A 27,252-nucleotide genomic window follows, 5' to 3' on the forward strand; every position below is an offset into this window, starting at 1 on the left:
CTCAGCTATGTTCCGGGATCCCGAGGCCAATAGGGCCTGGCACCACCAGTCGATTTCATTTTCACTATCTTTAATGGACCTCAACCTCTCGACCTCTTCCTTCAGGCAGACCACCATACTAAGCAGATCATTTATCTGGTCACACCTGAAACAGGCACAGCTGCCATCGACTGGCACTTCGAGGGCCAGGCTGTGACACTCACTGCAGCCTGTGACTTGCACGCTAGCGTGCCGCTTGTGGACCTCAGTCTGGGTCTCCACACTCCTCCTGGCAGCAGCCTTCCTCCTACCTGTGCTGGGTACCTCTGTCTGGGTTTCCACATCTTTCCTGGCAGTTACCTTCCTCCGGGAGGGAGCCATAGCAACCCAGAAGACCCCACTAGCAAAATCAGAAAAGTTTTACCAAGTTTTGACAAGCAGCTCTGTCTGGACCCTGTTAGTGGTGGTGCTGCCCACGACCCGGTATTAGAATGCAGACAGGTAGACCTGCACTTACCTTTACCCTTCACAGAGACTAGGTTGTTCCTCTTCTTCCGTGTGGGCAGGGGCTTCGCTGCTCAAGGCCTTTTAAAGAAGAAGAGGGCGAGGGTGGAGAGCCGTTGCCTTGGCAACGCCCCCTCCACGTGTAGCCTGGGAACGCCCCCTCCACGTGGGCCGCTCTCTCTCGAGCTGCCGGGCTGCTCCTACCTCGGATGGATGAGGGAAAAGCAGAGCGAATCCCCTGGACACCCCGCGATAAACAGCCTCAGCTCTGCCAGGGGCAGCTCCGAAGCAGCGAACCACGGCGATCAAAAGGTGCTTGTTTGAGTTGTTGTTTGGAACTACTCAAATTTCAGAACTAAAGTAATTTCTTAGGGAAGTAATACACCAGTTCCAAGGACCAATTTTAGCCCCCTGTCCCAGCAGGTAGAGGTAACAGCGCTCAGTGAGTCCGCCATCTGCTTGCCAGCTACCATGGGGCAAGGTTCAGAGTAGCGTGGCAAGGTTCCAGCAGCGGTGAGAGGGAAGGAAGCTCTGCTGCGCCTGGCAGCAAACCCAGAGACAGCATGCAGAAAGCTGAACTTTGCCTTACATAGAGGCTGACGGCCCGAGCTCTGTCTGGCTTTCAGATCTTCCTCAGGCTCTGCTCACACACAACAGTTTCAGCTCTGTGGGAATGCAGTGAAAAGAAAGCTTCCATTTTAAGTTACTAATTCATAGTGTGTTAAGCCTGTAGTCACAGGTTAGCTTTTGCTACAATATGCAGCCCCTGCACATTTCTTAGAGTATGTCTTCTCATAAACACACTTCTTTTCCTTACAGTGACTGAGAACTGGCTTTATTCATCTCGTCTTGACATACAGACTCCAGCTTTGCCAGAAACAGGAGAAAAGCTCACAGAAAGTGCCTCACGTTTGTATGTTCCTGCCTTTGTTTCATCTTGCCCATGAGTGGCTGAGCGAGCACAGGAGCTCCAGAAATCCCAGTGGCGATTTTTCTGCTGCTACTTGCAAAGGACAACTGAGCCATTCTTGGAGGGAGTTTGTTTTCTTTATTCTTGGGTTTGTTGCTATTCCAAGGCCTTGATGCCACAGGGCACTAATTCTTATCATTTCATCTTCACACGTCACAAACTGCATCCCCCAGCCCCAAATGCAAATCAATAGGCTGGGATGACAGCAAGGAAATTCTGTTGTGAATCTCAAGGAAAAAAAATAAAAAAAAATAAAAAAAATAAAAATCACTGAGCTGCTTCAACTACAATAAACAGATTTTCCCCTTGAGTTAAATAAAAGAAATGTTTGGGGCTTGACATTTAAAAGCATTTCACTGTCCTACTCTGCAGTTACTTAACTTATGAGAATGATGTTTTTTAAGTCACATTTTGGAGAAGGCTTAGTACTTTGGCGTCCCTAACATAGTTGCAGGGTGTGTGCTCTTTAGTTATTGTTTTTTGTTGGCCAAGAACATTCAGCTTTTTGAGGCTGATCAAGATTCATGCTTTCCTCAATAATTCCTTTTCACCCCCATCACAATCATAGAACCCATATCTAATTTTACTGCCCAGCTGGAAAACTCACTTCAGTTCAAGATCACGGATGGACTTAGCAAAGTTAGGTACCGACTCCCACAGAGGCAAAAGGAGTCACATGAATTCTCACCAGCTTTCCCACAACACATGCTGATCACGCTCTGCTTTCCCAGTAAGCACTGCTACCAGGTCATATTCTTTCCTGCTTTTGTTCCCTGCCCCTCCCTGCAAAAGAAATATCAAGAAATATTTCTTCAGAGGAACACATTCAATTACAGATACTGGAGGTTGCTCCACAATTTCCCCTTCAACCTTCATGCCCCACAGAAAACAAATCTGCTAAGCAGTCTCTGGCAGAACTGCTTCTGCAGGAAGCTCCACAGACACTTCTTGGGCCCAGGGCTACCTCACAACTTAGCAGAGTGCAGCAGTTTCCAGAGGATGCTTCTTAATAAACAGTTTTTTCTTCTCTCTGCAAGCACCAAGGGGGATGCATGCAGGGGCATCTAATGCACTGCACTCTATTTTCTGATCGAAAACTGAGAGGGGACCATGAAAGCTCAGCTTAGAGGCCAGGCAGGCCACGGCTGCAGGGAGCTCCAAATAGTGGCCCACAGGAGAGCACCACTTCAGGACTTCGTGGCAAAGGTGATGGAGGAGACGCTCCTGCACGTGACATTAGCCCAAAGAGATGACAGGGAAAGGGAATAAGAGCAAGGCGTTCTTGTGTGAATAAGGAAAGGGGATTTACAAACTGCTGAACCATCCATCACGTGAGTTTTGTTTCCTTTTTAGTTCTAATTGCAACTTTTAAGGCACAGGCAGCAACAGCTTTGCTCGTTGCTCGTGATGTGGGCTTCTGCTACACAGAATGAACCCTCAACAGCTACCTACAGTGATACTTACAGTAATGCACACCCGACTGTAGATTAAACAACAAAAGCATCCTTCAGCACACATCCTGCATTTCGAGATAGCTGAAATCTACTTTTTAAATTGTGTTTCTGCCTTGTTGTTTCAAGTTTACAGCTGACCTCTAATTATTGTGCTGTTCAGTTGCTCTCCTACCTGTGTACCGAGTGGCACAAAGCTATATGGTGTAATACAAATGAGGTCACCTTGCCACAATTATATTTCATGGGTGTGGGTTTTCTTTAGCTCAAAAATAGCTTTTCTTTCAAGAACTGGACTATCATAAAGAGCGCCAAAGATAATTATGTTCAATAAGAATACCTTTAGTGACAACTGAATCCTCTCGTTATCTTGCACAGCCTCGTGTGCTCTCATACTTCTAATGGGTGATACATTAATGGAGTTACCACATAATCACAGATAAAGTAAAATGGGAAAGCTGCAACTAAGAAACATGTGACAGCAAACCTTAAAATACTCTGGGGCAGGTCTGAACTATTTGCTGGCTAGGAAACTGCTGAATCATTCCCATTAAGTCACACTGAAAATAGCATTTGATTTGGCAAAGCGCATGTGAGCTACTAACATTCCCTATTGTTTAATGTCTGCTGAATAGCTGCTGATCAGTAAGGATGAGAAAGCGTTCTCCTATCTTTGCTATCTGCTTGGGAAGAAAAGAATGGCAAGTGTATCTTCTACAGTAATTCTTACTTTCACAATATTAGTTTTTAAAACAGGAAAAAAAAAAAAAAAAAAAAAAAAAAAAAAAAAAAAAAGCCTCCAAAATATTTCAAAGCACTCTGTGAGTTTTCTGAGCTTGAGGCATCTCAGAACAAATCCCACTTAGCTTTTCATAGGCACAGGGGTAGCAGCTTGCCACTTAGTTACAGTTCTCTCTGGTGAGGCTATTACTTTCCATACAGAGCTTCTTATTTCTTAGACTCAAAGGAAAAAAGGACTTCTCAATATCAATCAAAGACTGAATTAATACGTGGGAAGTGGTGCTCATTGAGATCTTTGAAAAGATGATTGCTTAATGTCTTTAAGGAGAGGTGAGAGCTTTTTAAAAGCTGAGTTCAAAAGTTCCAGCTGGAGTTAATTATGTTCTCTAATAGGCTTTGTAATGACTGTTCCCCTACTGCTGGCGTCCCACAGGCGGTAGGAGAGACAAGAACTGCTCTCAGAGTTTATCTCTGGGTTTGTAGTGACCTCCTCCCTTATTCCTTCTGCCCTGGCATGATGGAGCCCCAGGCTGAAGTCCTGGGTTTATCAACATAAAAGAGTGCAGTGTGGGCTGCTGGCATGAACTTGGCAAAGTCCATTTAAGAAGGGCTAATGTCCCTCTTCCACAGCCCAAGATTCATATCCTCTTTGTCTCTGGCCCCCATGGCAGTGCTTTAGCCTTGCTGGAGGGAAAGGTTGTGCAGTGCAGCCCCTTCATCAGAGCCGCAAGGGAACAGGCATTCAGAAATTATAAGTAAAGAAGATGGCTGCAGTTTTCTCAGCTCGGTCTGGGAGCACCGCTCCCTGCATGTGCCATGGCCAGACCTCCGTGCAGTGGCTGACCAGCACTGAATCTGCCACATGTGCACAGACCAGGGCATCATCTGCTGCTGCCCAGCCTGTGCTCTGAAAACAGTGCAATCAGCCATGAGGACTGCTAGTGAGATAAGGATTCTATTGGCCATTTAAAATCTGACTGTTGAAAACACACTGGTGTCTTTCAACAGAACAGAAAGTACACTATTCCTTTACCATTTGCCGTGTAATGTAAGAGTCCGAGTATCACATAATGAAAAGTTCCCACAAATTTCATGTTACTGGAATAGAAATTAAACTGTCTGTGGTGACACAGCCATGTGAAGATGCAGCTCTTGCATTTTGCCTGTAACTTACATACACTCGTGTAATTTTTCTGGCACAAAATCCATCTTTGTAAAACAACACAGTTTTCCGGGCAGGAACTGTGGGCAGCCCTGTGTCTCAGTCTCCTTGGAAAATCATCTACTCAGAAAGCAGGGAATGGCGCTTCTGGTGTTTTCTTTACAAAGCTTCAGGCTGTGGTAGGTTGGACACCTGGGGGCTGTTGGAGAGATGTGCTGAGTTAGTTTACTGTTTGAGCAGTGCTGCCCAGCACAGGCCACCTGCAGCATCCACAGTGCACAAGAGGTTATAGCTACTATACTTGCCTAGTTAACTTTTCCACTAGAGCTACACAGGTCTCAGAACTTCTACACAGCTGTATTTAGGCAATTCTTCTTGGCCTATGCCTCATTTTCTTACCCAGAAATTCAGACTTTTTTCATTTTTATCAACAAATGACTGAGACTGTCCAAGTCTAGAAATGGTGTTTCCCTGCAGCCGCCAAGCCTGAGACATAACTAACCTGTGTTAACTAACCCTTAGTCAGCACCATGAGGATGGCGCAAAGCCATCTCAATACAGATGAGTTCAGAGACCAGAGTAAAGGCTGGTGAGGGAGCAGGGAAGGATGGTGCTCCCCAAAACCTAGTGAGAAGCACCTTCTCCATTTCTAACCAGGGGTTGTGCTTAGGGCTTCCAGAATGTGTTTATTTTCCCCATTTTATCGCTTTATGATTGTAACCAGACTTCTGGCGCACTTATCCAGCATGATGTAAGACAAGAGTTGCTGACTCATGCTGAAGTACATCTAATAATGCCTTGTATCGCTTCCTCTGAGAGGTCTTGCAAAACTGTTAGTTCTTTATTTTTTGGGGGGCAATGTTGCTCGTAGATAAGAGCGCAGCTGGTTGAATAAGAACACGCTGTAAGAAATGTATGCAGCTCTCCTGAACTGAAACATTTGTACCTACATTACTCCTTTAATTTTTAGTTGGTAACACTGCATGCAGGTACCAATATCTCACCATTACATTGTTTGTAAGTTGACCAATAAGAAGCAAGATAACACACTGAAATCTTGCAGGGTTGGTGAGAATGATCAGAAATGCATTTTTTTGATTAACAGCTCGGCCTTTTAATGACCAAAATGGTCACCAAGAAATCGTTCTCAGAATACATCTCTATGCATTCAGTGCATTTACTTGTTGTCATTTCCAGAGACACTGGAATTTATAATAGCTCAGCCTCAAGAAATGTTGCACACAATCAGAAGCTACACAAACAAAACTTGCAGCTGCCCTCAACATCTTGTTTGGCACTAGGCCTTAAAAACAGTCTGCTCCTTGAAACTCAGCCCATGAAAGCTCCTGATAACCCCGATAAAGCACCACCAATAGGGTATCTCCTCCATAACCCTCTTTTCCAACGTCTAATATATTTGAGAATACAAAAAAAGCCTCAGCCAGTAACTGATACGTTGAAAATGCACATATCCAGAAGACACAGGCAGCATTCTGTGATTTGGAGCTGCATGGATGTGGAACTGTATGGCCAATGGAAAGAAGAATGTGGATCTGTACTTCAATTTGTTTTTCACATTAAAGAAGAATTTACACTTGCCAGAAAGCACAGCATTTATTCATATCATTTTCTGGTGCTCCAGTTTCCAAGCTCTGTTACCTTCCTGACCTACATCCTCAGCATCTGAATGGGGAATCTCAACTGGACAGAAAGTGGAACATCAGAAAGAAACATGAATCAAGTTACAGCTTTCTGCTAAAGAGCCAATTATTGGCCTGGCTCTCTTCCATTTAGATAAGAAAAACATTTAGATTTTACCTCAGCAAACCTAAGCAAATAAAACAAAACCCTACAATCTTTTATAACTCTGAGTTTGAACCAGTACCTGTAAGAGGCCATGCTTTTTACATTACTGTCTCAAAGTTTGCTGAAATGGACAAGTTCAGGCAAGCCTGGCCAAGGTTCCAGAACCCCTTTGTTTAAGGGTGAGTGACAGATGGACAAGTCCGGAGCTAGACAGGGAGGTAAGGTACAGATGAATGGCTCTAAAGTGGTCTTTTTGTGTGGGCCTATATCAAGAAAGAGGGCCATCTCCGAGGTATTCACATCACTCTGACTCAAGCCTTCCAGAAATGTCGTGAAGGCTGGGAAGAAGTAGGATAAAAGGAGCATGGACAAACCATGAATTTAGGTTTTCTGACATCAGATGCCTCACTTCGTGAGCATAATTTATCAAAAGAACCTTGCCTCTCTCCTTAATTGGAGTGAGACAGTACCTTAAGTTAAAGCCCAAGCAATTGAAGTCAAGTTACCATTTCATTACTGAAAACAATCTCATCTTAAGATGTTCAGGGGCTGTGTGGGAATTCATTCCCAGTGCCATCCACTCAGTCCTCCAAAATCCTGTGTTTAAGCATGCAAAACTTGCAGTGGGTTTTCGCAGAGCAGTTTTGCCAGCTCAGTCACAACGTCTTGAAAGACAATGCTGCATAAAGCTGCCCCATGCTTAAGCCTTCAGCAAGGAAACTCTGCACCTCAGAGGGGCTGTTTAAGGTTCCTCAGGTCCCCAGCTGTGCCACCGTTTTCTCCTTTTGGGCATGACTGAGCAATGCCAAGTCACTATAAGCTGACATGGAACAAGTATTTTGCAGCCAAGCAAAGAAAAATATCTGTACTCATCAAGTTTCAGTTGACTTATTTTTACTTCTCTGAAACTTTTGTCAAAACCATCCCAAAAAAGGGGTTCTTTATCTTGTTTTGTTATCTTTAGAATTTAAATGGACTGCAGCGCTCTTCATACTGTAAGCAATAACTTAGACTGGCCTTACTCCAGCAGCAGCTGAACAAATATTTTTAACATGGACAACTCCCCTTCCCTCTTTCTCAGATGGACAGACCGCATATTATTATAACTCCCCATCAGTTCTCGTGTCTGATGTGGTCAGCCTGCAGAGGTACTCCCAGAATAGAAGGAATTCAAACAGCACAGCTACTTTTTCAGTAGCCTCAACCAGAACATGCCCTCCTAGGAGCATCCCTAGAGAACGTGCTCTGAACTCTCCACGTTAAGGCCAATAGGCCACTGAGTGCTAAGAGCACTTCAAGAAGCAGACTGCACAGGAGACATACATGGATGTCAGCAGGCTTTGCATAGGGTTATTGCAGCACGTGAGCCTTTTGGAAAACAGGTTTGGCCCGTCTCCTTAATGAAAACAGGTTAGTTTGCACTGTTATACCAAAATAATTTGAGGGGAAAACATAATAATCCTGATAGTCATGCTAAATAATTATAGTTGAACAGTTTTAGTTAAAAATGGTCTGCTGAAGTGAATGAACTTGAATAAAGAGGCATTGTTTTGACTCCTTTGGTTCCAGAAAAAGTATCTGAAAGCTGAACTGTATTGAAAGTGTAATGTAAGGAATGTATGTTCTCTTGCCTTAGGTGTCCTATTATAAAGAGATCCTTCGATTAAAAGGTGCTGAGGCTGTGTTACTTTCTAAGCACAAAGAGGATTTTCACAGTTAGCATTCTGTTCTTTCTGCAACATATTTCAGAATTCTGCCTTCTGAATTCAGCAGGATCCCTTGGCACATGTGCTGTATTGTTGCTCTGTGGAAGATGACTGATAACTGGCTTGGAGTTTTGACTGAATATCCACCAAAAAACACTTAAATCTCGTAGAATTTGCCTAAGGATTTTAACAACCCTGCAGAGCAGCTTGTGATACTGAATGCAGAGATCACTCATAAGCAGAAAGCAAACATTCAGCCATTAAACAAAGAGATACATCTATTGATGGCTAAGTTATCCATTGAAAAGATCTTTAGGAGGACAAGTAGCTGGCTATTTCTTGGTGACAGAAGTCCAAGTGCACTTGTCTGCTATCTCAGTGGGGCTCTAAGGGAAATACTGAAGTGTACCAACTGTGGGCATGCATTATGTGTAATGGGAAAAGCAGAGCTGGAAAAACAGTACGGAAAATAATCGGTAAAAAAGAAACACAGCTCTCAGAGTTGTAAGCAGTGTGAGCTGTGCTGTTCATGCCCGTCTTCCAAAACAAAGTTACATATTATTCCCATTCCCTCTCACATACTCTGTTATTGTTAAACACATCACCCCTCAGTATTCAAATGACCACAATGATTTCACTCCTGTCTTGTTTTGTAGAGCTCTAATTACAACTGTTGCACACCCCTGGTTCCTCCTCAGTTAGCACTGATGCTCACCAAAGTCATGAAGGAAAAAGGGGCTGCTGTACTCCTGTCTCACACTTCCCAAGTGCATGCACTGTTCACTTCATAAATCAAACACATCTGTTCCCACTGCTTTCTTCACGTTGCAGAGCTGACTTATATTTAGCCTTGTTGCTATAAACATGCAATGCATTTGCCAGGTGTTCCACGGCCACTATTTGAACAGTCTGTTAATCCAGCATAACTGTAGTGCTCTGCACTTGCCTACATTTGTTTTCATCTTAGTTCTCTTTAAGTTCATATTATTCAATTGTTAAGACGTGCTGTTGACAACAGAACAACAAAAGCCATATCACACAGCCCATTAAAAGCATATTGCATTTTTAACCGCTTTCTAGGGATGTGCGACAGTCACACTCTTCTGTCACTTCCTAACAAACAGCTCTTGGACCAATTGGATAATTTCATCTACACGTATCAAAGAGAAAGGTATCCAAACCCGATAGCAGTTTTGCGAGAATCAGTGGCTGAGAAAAGAGTGGATATGGGATGTCTCCCTTCACAGAGAGGCACAAGCACAGGACTCTGCCCTGTTTGTTCTGGCTGCTCGCTAATCAGCCCACGAGCACTTGCGCGTCCGTTGCAAGCACAACGCTCCCAAAGGAGGAATGACTGTGTGTTCTGCTTGGCCCTGCTGATAACATGGGGCCTAAGGGAATGCCGTGAGAGCTGACGGAAGAGCCAGGATTGCACAACAGGGGCTAAGAGCTACAGCTACTGCCTAGGACACGCAGGCATAGAAAGCCAAACTTTGCTAGCTTCATTGCTTGGAAAACTCATTTCCAGGCTCAGATAACCGTCTTATGAGGATGCTGATATGCTATAAATTGTACTGAGAACCAACAGCTTCCTGTGTTTTCTGAACCAAACCACGCAACTTGAAAAAGCATTATGCTGTTATTTAGAGAGATTGTTTATTTTGTCTAAAGGAGTGACACATAGTTAGCTGCTGAAGCCCTATCAGCAACATCTACTGTATGTTCTTCCTCCCTCATCTGCCAAAGGAGTAAAATTGATTATCTAAATTTCAGTTGCGTAACTTTCTGAACAAAGGAGTAAAATCTCAAACTCTGTGTGAAAACGGATTGCTCCATCACTCCCTACCTAGAAAAAGACTATAAAGCACGTGGTTGCATGCTTATGACCAAATACAATAAAAGTTTAACTAGAAAGAAATATTGACCCACACAAGGACAGGACAAGCCAAAGTATTTGAAAAAGCATTACTGAATAGTTTGCACTTCATCCATAAACTCTGCAAGTCTTTGGGCAAACATCCTTGCCCAGTTGTTTCTGCTCCTCAGCACTACAAAATTGAAAGCAGAAGCTAGAGGCACAGCCTTACTCTGGGAGCAAAATCCTCCTAGTTAATCCTACACTGCTTACTACAGCATGCAGTTAACAGCACCAGCGTGGAGGAAAAAACATGAGTACCAGTGTACTAACATGAACCACTAGCTTCACCAGGACTAAGTGCCAGAGAAATGCGTGCATGGCAAACACCGGTCCTGGAGGATGTGAAAAGCGGTTGACTTAGAAGCAGATAGAAAAATAGTATGAACTCCAGATAACTAGTTTCAGAAAACTTATGAGAAAAAAAAGCCTCTGCTCAGCATGAAAAGCACATAACACCACATGAAATTATGTGGTCTTTGAAAACAACAGGAAATGTACACTTGGCCAATTTAAGCAGATGTGTTAGCTCATTTAAACTGCAGGGATGGAATTCACTCTATTTGTTATCTTGTATTAAGATTCAATTTACAGTCCCTGAATCATCAGTGCTAGGTTTGAAAACAACCATTTACAAAATAAAACCAAGGAAAAAATCCAAGGCAAAATAATGAAGTATGTAGTAGGCAATATACTTAGCTTTCCACGGGCATGGCTTGCATCTCCACTACTTAGCAAGCAACGCAGCACACCAAACAAGAGCAGAAGCACTAATCTTCAATCATTCTATCAATCACTCTGAATAGCACAGCGCCTTGGAAAACTCAGTGTTTCAAATGTGAACATCTTAACTGTGAAGAACACCGATACCATCAAATGAAAAATCAGGGGCTTTTTTCAGCCAAGATGATGTTATTCATCCACAAAATATATAAAACCATCAGAATTGTTTCATCGTACCTGCAGGGATACTCCAGTGCAACAGAACACTCTAACATCTTGCTAAGCTTCTAAATGGCAATGAAGATGAGCATCCCTAGAAGCCCAAGTTAGAACCTCAACTTTAGCACTGACATCTTGGCAGCTCCTACTATACAGTGCTAAGTCACTTACCCTGTCACTACCGAGTCTGAAACATGTAAAGCCTATAGTTTTAACCCCCTACAATCTAATTTTCCCATGGAAATAAGTCATCTAATACAGAAAAACAATAATTCTAATTTTCCCAGTGGAATAACCTAACTGAGGACTACACAAAGAAATCTTTATAGAAAACTTTATAAAAAACCGCAGACTAAAGTGGAATTGGTTCAGGAACGTTCTATTAAACTAGTACAGTATTCTTCCCAAGACTGACTGCAAGCAATCACACACCTTACACAGAAAGCATAAGTCCTGCACAAAAAACTCAGCTGAATTATTTCTGAACATTAAAACCAAGATTTGCCAACTCCTCCCTCCTCGGTGCAATTTGTTCATATCTCCACCCCATGTCTGTGGAAAACATTCATCTATGGAAAGAGTATGAGATATAGCACACCAGGATGCACACAAACTGAAAAACACAGGACAAACATTTTTAATGCAAATTTATTCATTAGCTTTAACAAGATTAATACATAAATCAATACTATGTCCAGCATAAGGTTGTATAACAAAATAGGCTATTTGGGATATATTGATTTCTAGTGTGTACATTTTAAGGGCAGTTTTCATCCAAATTGGACATATTTTAAAAAAATAAATAAATACGAGGCCAAAAATGCTTACTTAATGAAAGTCTTGCTAAGTAAGACTTGAGGCTCCACATTGCTTCCAAGCACTCATCAGTACAGGTGTCTGTGTACATTCATACACAAAGTTGTGCTCCAGCAGCATTTGGTTTTCAAACATCTCATTCCCGATTCGGTCCAAAACATAGTACATCTCCAAATTAGACCTCATTCTTTCTCACAAAAGCCAGCATCCATGTTGCTATTCCACCTTTCAGGATTGTCTCACCTTCCAATCAAAGACCTGTACATACAAATCCTAGGAACAGTATGTATACAAAACATGAAGGACCAGCCCCCTCTCCCAACACTACTTTTTAGGTCTGAGATCCAGGCTGCAATACCTCGTGGGACTACTTGTGAAGTAAACCACTACTCTACAGAAATAAGGCTGCAGTGATCTTAAAAACAACACCACCACTTTGAGAACAGCTAAGAAGCTCCCAAATCTACTTCCCTGTGTATTCCTGGAGGGCAGCCCCCAAGGAACTGCATTTCTACCTCGGTTTCCCGGCAGGACAGCAAGTCCACATATAGGCTGGCATTTAGATTTTCCTCAAGTACAGTATTGAGACACCCAAGCTACCTTTGTTTATATCAAGCAATATTAAAAACTGATCCAAATTTACATTGCATAAACAAGACGGTATATTTGGAAAAATCAGACATTTACTACATACAAATTCCTTACCAGTTCAACCCTGCTCTTCTACCACACACTGTAAAGTCAACTCTCTAGGCATCTGTATTCTACAAAGCTAGATAAGCTTGTTTTTTCTGGCTCAAGCTCTGCTGACAGCCAGGTTCCCTTTTACCTCAAGAATAAACACAGGATCGAGTCACAGATTTTAAAGCTCTTCTAATTTACACATTTTAACTTTATTACATTAAAAGAAAACCCAAAAGCTTGGTCAAAATATAAACAATTATAAACTTAGTGGAAAATATCCCTGAGAATCTTTCAGTTACATATCAGTAATGATTGGTTTTGGTCCATTTGAAGAGAAAAATTACTACTCGACAGTTCTAGAACTCTGAGGGCTGCAAGTGGGTTGTACATCGGATGCCCATTCCTTCATTTTCATTCCCCTTACAGAATACGGTGAGACAAAAGCCACTAGAGATTTTCTACGTTCCATTGAGGTAATGGTTACACGGTTTTAGATGGCCTATATATAGCACGATGTAACACCTTGAACGCTAACGGAGTTTTCAGGCTTACATTCCGGGGTTCAGGATATGACAACATATCTGACTGCTAAGGACGGTAGTTAAAATTAAAGACCTTAAAAGTGATGCCACTTAGAAGACACATCAGCAACACGTAAATAATAACCTTCATGGTTTTGTGTACTTCTTATAACTTTGCCAAGGAACATTTCATAAAGATCTATATTTCGAAGTCATACTGTCTTAACAAAGGTAAACTCAGAACACTAGAAGGTTCAACTGTACTGAAAAAGTGCTTAGTTAGTACTCACAAAAGTGCACAAATGGCCAGTGACTCTAAAAGCATCGTGTTAGTACACGCGTAGGGTCAACTAACACAGGAACTTACAAATCAGAGTGACAAATGTTTCTCTGTTTCTCTTAAGCTGCTTCAGAGGGCCACACAATCCATCATCTCCTCGTTTGTTCTAAACAAGTCAAACCTCACATAAATGTAAAACAGATTAATGCAAGTAATCCACTTCAATTCTTTTGCCTGGAATACACATTACTTTCCAATACTTAACACTTGAATAGGGTTTCCGAACACAAAAAGCATTTAAAATACACTAAAGCTGCTCATACTCTGAAGCAAAGGCTAAATGAGCCTAGACTTGAGCTTTTCTGTACCAGCACTCCTGACCTTAGTACTCTCTGCTACATCAAACCCGAGCAGACCTGTCATACACAACTGAAAAAAAAAAAAAAAAAAGAGCCATGCTTAATAATGTTACAGTATATTAGTAGCTTTTCTAAAATGAGGTTACATTCTACTTTATGAAGTGCAACACTGTAATACAATATCTTGTACCTATAGTTACTCTGTGAGAAAACATGCAAAAAAAAAAAACCTGTGCAGGTGTTTCTGTAAAGTTAAACCAGAACAAATATGATACTAGACACCTCTTCCAGTAAAACATCAGAACCAAGAGATCTCTTCAGGAATCCGAGAAGGACACTTGAAGCCTTTTGAGAAGGAAGGGAGGCAATAAATGGAACAAAAATGGACACATTTATGGAAAGGGAAAACAGAAAAACAAACATGGTACATCGAACTTTTCTAAAGCAACTAAAAAGTCTTATTCGCACAATGAGCCAAGTAATTGTTGGGAATCTGTGGACAAGTATCTATGTTTCACTGCTAAATGGCATCATGGGGGGGGGAGGCAGTTCTAAAGAACAGAACCAACATGACCTCATAATCAAATACTAGGTACGACTACTAGCTTTCCTTTGAAACACCAGAAGTCAAGATTCAATGGAGCTGTCCCTGGCCAAAAATGACAAGGCTTGTATGGGCCCCTTTAAGACCAGTGAGTTCCCTTTGGAAGGCTTCCTGACATGATTAAGTTACACATTCAACTCTACAGAAACACCCTAGGCACGGTCACAAAAGGCAATATGTGCTTAACCATGATATTAATGTAGGAAGTTAGTAATGGAAGTGGATCCTTTCAGACTGTAGAGGTATTACCAGGCATCGAACTATCAGAAACTGCTTCGGGATCAGGAGTGCAACAAGCAAAAAGTTGTTTTCCCAAGCTTTTCTGAGCAAATCTGAAGTACATTATGTGGCCCATCGCAACAAAAGATACAGAAATAAGCACCAATAAGCCAAAAGCTTCCGGATTGGGGGCCAAGATGACCATGATGAAGTGCAGCAGATCAAGAAGGTAATTCATGGAGTTTTGGACACCGTTTATGATGCCTCTTTCAGATTCTGCCACATTTTCTTGGAGCAACTGTGTGACAGTCAAATCAAAGGACCAAAGGCCTATGGAAGAAAAATACACAGTTATCCATCTAACAGAGCTTCTCAAGGTAAGCTTTCATTAATGATACAACCTACTTCATGCCTAGGGACAATCACTTCTGCTAAAAATACACGAGTCAGGTCAAACTAACCTCCCTTCACAGTAGAACAGATTTCACACCAGCATGGCCAAGAGCCACTTATTTTCCTTTACTGAGTTTCCTAAACCAGTCCTTACGGTTTGACACATTAACTTTTCCATCACATGTTGCTTCATCACATCTATTAACAATGTTTTGCTCATCTGTACTAGCTATTTTATAGAAAGTTTACCCTGCAAAACAATTCCTATATGTGACCCTCCTGCAAAATACAGCACAAGTCCCGGGAATTCTCACAGGGTACAAAGGTTCTACAATCCTCACACTAGATTATCTGTCAATTACTTTAATTAAATGAAATTAAAAAGAAAAAAAAAACAAAACAAAACAAAAACTCTCATTCAAATCACAGTTTCCTCTTCTAAACTCCTTTGCTGGTCACAAGTTTAAAGACTAGACTACCCATTTAATTAATGGGTTAATTTGTAAGCTGTGAAAATTGAAGGTATTTGTTGCATTGATGTTTGGATATGTTTCCTACCAACAAATAGTTTCATATGATTGGGGAAAAAAAGAAGATGAGGAGAGTTTCCTAGAAAAAAAGTCACCTCCAGGTGTGACAGTTTTTCACATTAGAGCAGAACTAAACACAAGTTAGAACTGCAACCTCTGCACCAGCAATACTATTAGAAGATCATTTCATTTGCATGTTAAGTCTAATTAATTAGTCTTAGATTTGTAATGCAATGTTTTCACTGTAGCCTACAGCTCTCAACTAAGATAGGTGTTTTGTTGTCAGTTATTCTAAGTTCTAGAATTATAAGCCTTCAATAAGTCAGATGTTAATAGTGACATAATACTCACCAACTCTAGCAGCAATGACTCCTGCAAATAGGAGACTAACAGAGATTATAGGCACAGGCTGAGGACTCATCTCTGGGTCAGCGTTAGCATGAGCAGCAGACCCGTTGAACAAGTCGGGCATTCCAGTTGCAAAAGCCACTCCAGGCTCACCTCCTGGAGATGCAATAGTAGGTAATGGCTCATTTTCAAACAACCTGGCACTGATGTCAGCAAATGGGGAAACAGTCAAATCCAGAGGACTTCCAGGCATGAATACAGAGATGGCACATAACACCAGACAGGAAAACTGAGCAACTCCAGAAATAAGGCCTGTGCGGACCAAGCCGCATTTACGACGAAGCCAGGTGAAAGCTACTGTTCCCATTATTCCAGTGATTGCAGAGGCACCCATCAGGAGGCTTAGCACAGAACCACTCAAACCCTGAGTGTATGCATAGCCTGTAGTAATGCAATCAAAGCCCAGAACTGTCATATACAGAAATGCAAGACCCATGCCTGCAAGAAACACAGGCTGGTTGTAGTATGCAACCCATCCATCACGAAATGTGATGAAAGGTTCAGCAATTCGGGCAGTGCAGCCGACTTCCTTTTCCCGTTGGGGCTCAAAGCCATTTACATCTTTCTCAACAATTAACTGCACTCCTTCTGCAGGTTTCATGTCATTCTCTGCAAACAGAAATGCAACCGTTAGATACACGCCTGCCACAAAACTGCAGAGTACAAACTGCAAGACAAGTGTTTGCAGCAAGTTCATCATTTCAGAAGTGCATCAGTTAAACTGGGTAACTATTCTAACCCTACTTTGATAAGAGTCTTAAATCTGACCCATACAGTATGATCAAGCCAACTTTCTTTTATCAGTTTAAATTGCTGCTTCTTCAGTGCAACTCCGGTAAGAATACAGATTGAAGAACGCTTCAACTAACCAACTTGTTCCTGAATACTCTAGTTCCTAAGGAATGGATTTACTTTGTACACATGAGCTAGCATTAGATGACATTTCAATATAGTTTTGTAAGGCTAAATGCATTAACCAGAGAAAGTAGGAAGTACTTAAACATCTGTCAACATTATGTTTTGGTAGTATAGTATTCACTGCTGTAGCAAGAATTGTGTGGATTGGAACAGTTACATTTACGCTTTCGATACCTTTCTTTACATTCAGTTGTTTCAGTTCCGATTCTTCAACTTTGGAACACTTGAGAGCCAGAGTAGGAGTTTTCTGATAAACCTTCCAGAGCAGCAGGTATTCCACGCACATCGACATCAGGTTCCAGCCAGAAATGAATCCACAACCGATCATTGGGGAGCCAAATGTCATTATCTGACCAACTGCCATTGGGGCCAAGATATTGGTCAACTGATCAATTCTTCGTATTGTGGCATTCATATCTGTCAGAATGATTATATAAATTGCTCAACAGCCATTGCAAAATATTCACCAACACATTTGAGAATAACATGTATACAAACAACACACTAAAAAGTCTTGACTTGATTACAAGTGATTCCAGTAAGAACAGAAATACGCTAGAGTCTCCTTTAAAGTGTTCCTGCATCTGAATTTATTGAGACCAATCCAGGTGTTTCTGAGCCAGATCTCTCCTCTTTCAGAATCCACATTCAGAATTGCAGTTTTGAGTGGAAGCACTCTCCTGCAGGTAAATGAATCTTTCACAAGACCACTGGTTACCTCTACATTGAAGTGACGCTATGAAATCCCGAGTCTCTCTAACATTCAAACACAGCACATACAACTCCAGAAACCATACACTATAGAATTCATCCCCAAAAAGATTATATTATAAACCACGGTCTCCCTCCATTTATTTCTAATAACTGGTGACCGCAGCACCCAACGTGATGGCAGCTGACCTTTGAAATGGCTTGAAATTTTCTTATCGAGTCACGTTGATAGATGGCAGCTGTACGCTTACTCAGAACTTAATGAGCAAAGTCCTCCCTCCCTTCTGTTCCACATTTAGATGCTTATGGTCAAAAGAAGAAATCCATTCTTAGCATGAATGCATCTTGCATTTGAATGGGAAGGACGAGGCATTTGCCAACAAATCAGCTTCAGCCATCACACCCTCTAAGTTGCTTCAGACACCCAGTGAACAGTGCCACTGCTTCGCCCTTAAGAGCTATCGAGTGCTCTAAGCTTTTTTTTTTACACACCAGGGCTTTGGTCTGCTTAAAAGTACATAAACTGATTTCAGAGTCCTATCATGAAAATGAAGCTTATCAAGGGAAAATGAAATAAACAATACAAAGCTGCTTTACTAAATTTGGCAAGAATTGTGACTTGTCGTTCAAATAAATGGTGAGGTTATTCAATACAGAATTAAAAGTCCATTCAATACTAACAATTACACTGATATTTAAGTAAGGGGAACAAGATAGAGACTCGCAAAATATTTGGCTTTAAAAGCTCCAATGACAAAGCTTTCTTTTGTTTGGATAAGGTATTTCCAAACTCAGAACAGCTACAAAGTAACCAAAGGGAATGGAAAAAAAATAACAAGGAACAAGAAGGGGCAGCCAAGGCAATCAGTACTTGCCTGTGTTTCTCACGTATTTAACTAAGGCTACTTTTGGAAGAAACCCAACAGTGCAGAGATAGACAACAAGTCTTCTGTCAAGTTAACACTGACCCTCATTTGTTATTTAAAGGCAATTCAAAGAATACTCAGGAATCAAGATAAAACAACCCTATCCAGCCTGACAGAAGCCTGCTTTTAAACAGATTTGGTGAACCAAGAAGCTTAGTTTTTGTTTTCTTATATTGATTTTTAAATTGAGTCGCAACAGAATTTCCACTAACATCCTGCCTGAATTTTCAATACCACACGTAGTGGTCAAGAAACTGCCTGAAGCTGTGAAGCAACACAGAGGCAGGACTGCCAGTTCTCTGCAGGTGCGGCCACTACCTTATCTGACGTGCAGGAGTACAGGGTTTGGAGACATTATTTGCTGAATAAGAATTAACACAGGAAGAAAGGTTAATGAGAAGCGTTGGAACTTCAAAGCTCCTAAGGAAAGATCAGACTTTTCCACTTATGATTCACACACATAAAGGAAGTTAATAGCACCGCTGCTCTGCAAAATGCACCATCTAGAAAGGCACCGCAAGATCAATATAAGACTTGGGTGGAGAACTAACTCGTCTCACTTTCATTTCCAAGTATATGCTTCACGCACCTAATGACTGATCTCTCCTGGATGATTTGGTCAAGTAAAATTCCTTCATTAGAGATATATTACAGATTTATTCTTTATGAGTAATTTAGGCAGTTTCCTACAAAATAAAAATCCAGAAGCTGAAGCCATGCGAAGTTTAGATGTATCCAAGCTCCAGAAACATCTCAGACTTGGAACTTTCAGTTCCCTCATTATTTCAAGGAGCTATAAATGTCTTAGCAAGGTCAAGCTGCTCTGTGCCTTGCTGGCACTTCAGTATCAGTTCCTCTGTCCGGAAGACTTTTGCCTCTGTATTGGAAAGATTCAGAGCCCTTAAAGCACACCCAAGTTCAACACAAAAGATGCCACTTCCCACACTTATGTTAATTATCAAAGTAGCAGCACAGCCAAAGATAAATCACGCATTCCTTAGCGTGAACTGCCTTGCTGCTATGAGTACTCTCTGGAAAAGGGCAGTCAGGTTCACTGTGCCAAATAGTGTAATCAACACTAAACTGCAGCAGAACTTGCAGAGGAACTCTTTTGCTCTCCTAATAACGCCATACCACTGTGCAAGAAGGGGATTAAGGGGGGGAAGGGAAAAAAGTAAATATATTTACAAAGGCAAAAAAAGATTAAGTCTGGACTCCTAATATCAAAGTTATCAAATGTCAAAGGAATACTGAGTATTCAGGTACAACTGAAGAATTTTTCTTAGTGAGTTCAACACAATGCTAGAGACAAATGGAATTCGAGATACAGCTGTATGAACAGTATTTCCTATCTGCGGTTTCCCAATCCATGCACGTTACTGTTCTGGACTTCATTCCTGTGTACCTCTCTTTGACCCCTATGTAAGGAGCCCAGTTACACAGCAATGTTTATTCCAGGACCTAAAAATAAAGTATTGCAACACTTGGCTTTAAGTTCCTGCAAGTCAAATAGCTGGATATTTGACTTCAGAGCGTGGTGCACGTTTTTTCAGCCAACAATTAAAAAAAAATATTTCCTTTTACAAAGCTGCAATTGGACTAAAACAAGGACAAAAGAAGTTTAGGGCTACCAAACAGTTGTAATCACAACAGCAACTTCTCATCTCTGTAAAAAGAGTTCAGAACAGCGAAGGAAATAAAGGCTGCCCTTTCTTTACTTGCTGTTTTCTCATAGAACCAGGAACCCCAAGATGCCCTATCCTCTATTAAATTCTAGTCTGACGTCAATCTTATAAAGTAAAACAATTTAAAGTATTAGAAAGGCAATGTATTTCACCTGCCAGTTTGCTTCTGTCTTCCCCTGCAACCACAACAATCCAGTCCCTCTGAATTGTGATCGCTGTGGCAGTGCTGGCCAAATTAGCAATGTTTGCTATCGTGATAACCAGGATATAGCACATCGTCTAGAGAAATAGGGGGGAAAAGTCAGAAGGTGAGAAAAGAGATAAAGGGATCTTCACTCCTACCTGGTGAAACCAGAAAAGGCTTGTACATTTCAATCATATATTCCACTGTTACTATTCTACTGTTACTCTTCAGACAACACGATCAAGTCTGCATTACAATTTCTAGAAGAAAACAGCCATTTGTTTCCCTAACTAGCTCCTGGTTTATTTGCCACTTACAGCTCGCAGGAACAAAACAACAGAACAAGAAAAACCTCAGTCTCCCATACTCCAATAAAGTTCTCCATATATTATTTCCGTATTAACAAATTTGAGCACTCACAAGAAGCCATCCATGGTATAAGGTCAAAAGCTGCGTCTTAAACAGGAAAATAATCATCAGGATAATGCCACATAGGATGACAGATGCATTCTGAACAACCAAGGATGTCTGGGCCACTGTTTTAAATCAAAACAGAGAATAACAATCATTAACACAAAAAACAAATAATTAAAGTACAGAAGTTATAATCAAGAAACATGCAAAGATTCTTTAGGCATTTCTATCTTCCTATGCTGCTCACTCAAATACGAGATAAAAATCTATTTTCTATTTTGACTTTTCTATTGCCTTAGAAAATCAACTGATGTCTGACAACTTCAAAGCTCAAATAGTAACCGATTAAGCCTTCCCAGCCAAAAAACAAACAAAAACTAAACCCAACTATTTAGGTGCTGACACTTTTTTAAAGGGATAAAAGGCTTAGCTGAAGCTTTTACAATGTAGCGTAGCATAGAAGCGATTCTATTGTGTAAACCCTTGGCAGCTGCCAGTATGTATGAAGAACTTGCCATTAGACTCTAGTTTTAAAAAGTACTTATACCTAAGTGAAAACATAATGCATTTGCATTAAGCAGAAGATATTTTTATCTACATAGAAGACATACATGAGAGATGCAATGCTAGCACTAGACTGTAAAGAACTTTGCCTGTTGTTTTTACATCAACCTGTGGCTTCTTTATCTCTACATATTGTACAAGCTTACCTAAATAGCAAATAACACAATCAAAACCACCCACCTCCTGTCTTGGAAACTTTTTATGATTATTACCACTGTCAATCACTATCCTCAATAAGCTGAGCAAGCCCAGTTCTCATACTTGATTTCTGAAGTCGACTCTTAACAGCTTTTCCTTTTGACACTCATTTAGGCTGTCCTTAAGTAAATAGCCTTCTCCGGACATCTAACCTTTGAGCCTCGAGTTCTTGTCCACCCAGTCTCCAATAATGGCTCCCAGAAGAAGAACCGATCCCGCCACAACCAGTCCATAGACTGCAGTCAGGAGCAAGCTGTTTCCATAAAGTTCAACCAGGAACACAGACACAGCAAAATGCCACATACGATCTCCCTTCAAGAGTAACAGAAAGTACACACACAGCATTAACACTCATACTTTTAAAGCATACTTGTTAAATAATTTACTAATGCCCTGAAAAAGATCTGTATGAAAGCAATTGAATACACTACACACACAGGGGTGTGCTTTTTTGATAAATGCATCCTGTTATCATTGATTATATCCCAGCACCAATCAGATCATCTGTCCTCATCAAATGCAGCACAAGCTTAAGCTCAAACATAACAATTTCATATACTTTTAATTCTTGATAATACAGAAAACCGTGCAAGTTTGGAGTCTTGTTAGCTGTAACAGACACTGTTACCTGCCACAGCTAACAAGACTCCAAAGTTGCACAAAGCCTCCGGCAGAGATCAGGTTAGCAACAGATTTCACAATTATCAACACAATGTAATACTTCATAATAATCATTAAATGCTGTGCTAAAAAACAAAAGCAAGTCAGGTCAACACAAGGCACAAATCAAGGGGTCAGTGTTGTCCTCAACATCCCTAAAGGTTAATTTCAGTTTTTTCAACAATGGCCAACACTGGCATTTTACTAAGAGATGAAATCATAGAGCTTGTTTGGCCTATAGCAATACTGTTGCTTGCAATACAAAACTTGCATGTCCCCGGTACCAAAACAACAGGCAGAAAAGACCAAAAGCTAAATGCAACATCATTTTCATACTACCGAAAACACCTTCAGTTCTGTTACCAAAGAGACCTGTGGCTTGCTAATGAGTATATCAGGGTTTTCACATTGTCACATGATGGGAGTCAGCATCTCACATTTCTAAGCATGTTATAAGCACGGTACAGAAGTGCTTTATTTACTCTAGTATTAGGCATCCTTCTGAAACAAACAGTCCTAGTCTTTCATAGATAAGAGACAAAACTGTTTTCTCCTGTTCACTTGTGTAAAAGAAGCAACTGCTACGTGAAATAGCAAATACTACAAACTTCTAAGAACCTCAAATCTTATCATAGAATCATTAGGGTCAGAAAAGACCTCTAAGATCATCTAGTCCAAACGTCTACCTACCACCACTAATTCCCCACCGTGTCCCTTGGCGTAACATATAAATGTTTCTTAAACACCTCCAGTGATGGTGACTCCATCGCCCCGCAGACAGCCAATTCCAGTGCCTGACCACTCTTCTGAAGCAGCGGATTTTCCTAACACACAACCCAAACCTCCCTTGCACAACTCAAGGCTATTCCCTGGTGTGTTATCGCTGTTACCTGGGAGCAGAGGCCAACCCTCACCTCACCGCAACTTCCTTCAAGGTCACTGCAGATGGCAATTAAGTCTCTCCTGAGCCTCCTCTTTCCAGACAAAAAAGCTAAAGGGCTTAAGGGTTGGGAAAGAAAACGCAACAGAAAATCACCTACAGAGCAGAAGTCTGACACATCTAACTATCAAATAATGCAGTAGTAAAGAGATATAAGGTATGTACTATTTGGAAGGTCAAAATAATCGCAGATAGTTTGATTAAAGCCTTCAGCATAGCACAGAGACATGCAAAGTATTTGGCTTGTAACATTCATGGAGTCATCTGAAGGAGGTTTCTTCCAAATGTGTGAACACATTCCCTTAGCCACGGGCAGAAAAAAAACTGTACCCCAATTACATGAGATTACACAGATTTTTCAGTTAGTCAGTTCTGAAGAGAAAGTAATTAAGCGAGCACTGAAGTGTATGAAAGGTAGCAGTGACAGCTACTTCTGTCAGAGAGAGAAACACAGTTTCACGGCATATTCATAGGAAGACTCCCCCTGACTCCAGTGAGTTCATGATTCTCAATTCTCAGGCTCAGTTATAAAGTCTATGGACTCTCTTCATCCCCAACGAGCATTAACCCAGAGTAATGCAATCAGGCCAGCCACCATGCAAACTTTTGGACAACTACAGTTCTCCCTACCTGGAAACACAAGTTACTCTCAGGAACTAAAAGGCTTAAAGAGCAAGTAAGATAAGTCAGCATTGCAGAAAAACAGTATTAGCAAATTACAGAGGTTTTAGTATGCAATTTCAAGCTAAAACTTACTTTCAACAAGAAGTACTGCCTTCAGAAATTAGGAAAGCCTTAAATAACTTAATCCTACTTTCCATAATGTGAATATTTCATCTCTAAGATAACTGCAGCTGTTCAGCTTCACTGGCTTCTTGCACATCTTGCATTTCTGTTGTTATAATTATCATTACACAGCCAGACCTAACGTCTGTAACTCTGTCCCAGACCTGTAGACCAGCAGCAGCAGGCAGCTGCCTGCTGACAAGACTCCCAAGGCCAGCAGAGCCCTGGACTGTACTGAGGAGTCACCACCAGCCTCCTGAAAAGAGCGAGGCCCAGCATCACCCAGCAAAGACAGTTTGATTCTGTTCCTTTGGTCCTGAGCAACAGACAGGAATGAGTTAAGTACCTAAAGGCAACAGCAGGAGGTCTCGGACACCAGTTCAGCAAAGCAGTCCTCTGAAGCTAAGCACACATACAAACATTTTACTTACAAAAGCCAAAAAGATATGCTAGGCTTGGTTCAAATCCGAAGAGCTGACTTTTAATCATTTACAGCTTCTCTGTATTCAGAAAAGGCTTAGTAACAAGGAAACCAAATAAACTCTCTCAATCACAGCAAAACAACATTTCTACTTGTGGACATAGTTGAAAAAAAAGATAGGCAATAGTTTAAGTTATGAAGAGAGGTCCTCGCTTGTTGTTTTCATTAACACTATTACACTAAACCTTAGAAGATACAGAAGGTGAACTCCTGCAACAGAGCTGCCAAAACAAGCCCAATTTCTGTTGTTTCAGCAGATTTTTTTGTTTTTAATTTGGCAGTGTTTGTTTTAAGTCAAGGTTTTCAGCACAAAGAAAAAGGCACTGGAATGAGGAGTACTCTAAAAACACTGCTAAACAGCTGAACAGACACCCTGCAGTCCATATCTTTCAGGGCACACGCCAGTGCTTCCCAGCTTCCCTCTGCCACCTCACCTGGCATGCCGGGTGTAGCCTCACTGCTCAGCTCCAGCAGGCTCCCAGCTGGGCTTCCAGCACTACCAGCTGAGCAACTTGGTGGCATTACCAACAAGCTACTGCAGATAACAGCCCTAGACTCTACAGAAGAGCAAACCAATCAAACACCATCACATAACTTTGTTAATAGCATCAATAATTGTTAAGATATTGCTCCTATTTAAAGAAGCACCCAATTCTGCTCCAAGCAGAACAATCCCCCCCTTAACAGAAGGGCCAATATGATCTGTCGAGCTGGTGGAAGCAAGGTGCTGTCAGTGCAGCACATGGTAGTACAGATGTGCAGCAGCAACCTGCTGTGAGTGGCACAGACCACACCACGATCCAGCCCACAGCCAGAGCTGGAAAGAGAGCTGGGAATGATAGGGTAAACTGTCCACTTCTAAAGCCAGCCCAACTGAAGCAGACTTAGGATTATATTATGAGGTTATATGGCTTCTTGATTTTATTATATACTATCAGATTCTTTATTTTTCATTTGTATTTTAAGATTATTGAACTGTAACCTTCAGTTAGTAAGAACTGGAACAGTAAGCTGCTTTAGTACACAAAGAAAGCATTTCAGCAGGTTCAGTGTTTTAACAGAGCAAACTGGCACTCCGTGGGTTTGCTACTGAAAGAAAGCACTTCCTATCGTTAAGCACAGGCAGCAGGAGCCCTCTGAGTCCACAGTGCAGTGGGTTACCATTCACATCCTATGCTGGACCATACCCCACATTTACACTTTGGACTTACATCACAGGTAGCCTTACTGGCTCTGCGGTTACTTAAAGCATAAAAGAAAGCAGAACATTGCAGACACTGAATCAGGCTCTCGTAAAACTAAGTACTGCTCTTCTGTGTGCTACTAGAAGCTGAGCTTACAGATTTGTATCGTAAAAAGGTTACAAAACCTTTCGATGACAAGGTGCAGTAGTAAATCCTCTGTAGCGGCGGCGTAGCGCTGTTGCGCGACCCATTAGTGCTAAGTGCCGAAAACGAGCAGGTAAGTAAGTGCCGAAGCAGCAACACCCCACCTCCAGCAAGCCAGCTGTCCACTTACCCAAGTGGACAACGCATGTCCAAGGTAAAGCAGAAACTTCGCAGACGTGAAATAGCCAACCAAGGCTCCTAAACGAGAAAGAGACAGAGACTGAGGCCGGCCGGCAGCGGTTCCCTGCCCTCGCCGCTCAGGACCCGCCGCGACACCTCGCCCGCCCCCAACCCTCTCTGCTCCCGGCAGCCGAGCGAGGGCCGCCGGCCGCCGCCGCCGCGCACTGACCGCAGCGCCGCTGTCGCTCGCCCGCCGGCCTGGCTTCTCGCGCCATGCCGGCCCGCTCCGCCGCTGGGCAACGCCGGGAGGAAAAAAGGGGGGACGCGCGGCTACTCTCCGTGTTGCCTTCCCCGACTTAGCTAGCACTGTAGCTGAAGTCGGAAAGCCCTAGCCTTATGCGCCGCTGCCGGAGGGACCCTACGGCGCAGAGAAGCCCAGCGCCGGCCCGGTGGGCTCGGCGCGGCACTGCCGGAAGCACGAAGGCTACGGGCTCGCAGCCGCGCCGCGCTTTGTAGGCGGCGGCGAGTACCGCCCCTCTCCGCCCCGCCCCGGGGCGGTCCCGCTTTCTGCTCCGCGGCGAGCCGGGCATCCCCGGCAGCCGTGGCTCACGGCGTTCTCGTTTGGTTTGCTCCTTCTTTGTCCCCTTATCCTGACATCTTTCAAAACGGGAGTTTCTCAAATATTCTAACGCTTCAGGAAGCTGAAACTGTAAGATAAGCACCGAGTATCGCACGGCTGTGGCTCTCAAGCCTGTAAAGGACAGTGCTCCCAAATCTTTGCCTTCAAAAGGCAAAATAAACTAAGTAAGCCTAACCCACTGAAATAAGCTTCTCTTCTAAAGAAGATGGTGAATCCATTCGTTTGATACAAGCTTCGACCAAGCAGCCTATTCCCTACCATGACATCTCTCCTTCCATCCCCTCCCTCCCCTCCCTTCTCACCACCATCAAAAATAGCTTTCTTGTAGACTTAGGGAATAGTAAAAAATATTCAGAACAGAAGGATCCTCAGGAAATATCTGAAGAGTTCTGTCCTTCTAAAAACTCTGTGACTGCTTCTGCTTGCCAGGGCTGAAATAATACATTTTTCATTGTGTAGTACTGCAGAGTTCCTTCCTATATGTGTCAAATCTTTCCCCAACTTTCCCGTGCTATATAGGCCACCAAATGTCCTACGTAATACACCAATAGTCTGTTCTGGTTTTGCCACTCTTGTGACCCCGTTCAAAGTATTTGTTGTATTAATTAGATGACTTTCTATGCATGAATCACAGTTCATCCTTTGCA

The 27,252-nt window shown here is 42.1% G+C and overlaps 1 protein-coding gene across 1 annotated transcript; it reads right to left on the minus strand.

Annotated features, from left to right (window-relative positions):
• Positions 1-11,808: 11,808 nt before the first annotated feature.
• Positions 11,809-26,451, minus strand: SLC40A1 (solute carrier family 40 member 1). The gene is made up of 8 exons (XM_072342427.1): positions 26,195-26,451; positions 25,976-26,043; positions 21,743-21,902; positions 20,835-20,950; positions 20,383-20,509; positions 17,083-17,325; positions 15,934-16,599; positions 11,809-14,989 (listed from the first exon to the last, which is right to left on the minus strand). The coding sequence occupies exons 1-8, from the start codon at positions 26,238-26,240 to the stop codon at positions 14,670-14,672; spliced, it is 1,746 nt and encodes a 581-aa protein (XP_072198528.1). The 5' UTR covers positions 26,241-26,451; the 3' UTR covers positions 11,809-14,669.
• Positions 26,452-27,252: the final 801 nt, after the last annotated feature.

This window comes from Excalfactoria chinensis, chromosome 7 (assembly GCF_039878825.1).
Source record: "Excalfactoria chinensis isolate bCotChi1 chromosome 7, bCotChi1.hap2, whole genome shotgun sequence".
NCBI lineage: Eukaryota > Metazoa > Chordata > Aves > Galliformes > Phasianidae > Excalfactoria > Excalfactoria chinensis.

Coding starts and splice junctions, on each gene's coding strand:
- SLC40A1 (XM_072342427.1), bottom strand. CDS start 26,240: ATGGCGCGAGAAGCCAGGCCGGCGGGCGAGCGACAGCGGCGCTGCG. Junction 17,326..20,382: donor AGACAGAAGCAAACTGGCAG/GTGAAATACATT, acceptor TCATTCTGACAG/ATATGAATGCCACAATACGA. Junction 16,600..17,082: donor ACAACTGAATGTAAAGAAAG/GTATCGAAAGCG, acceptor TTCTGTTTGCAG/AGAATGACATGAAACCTGCA.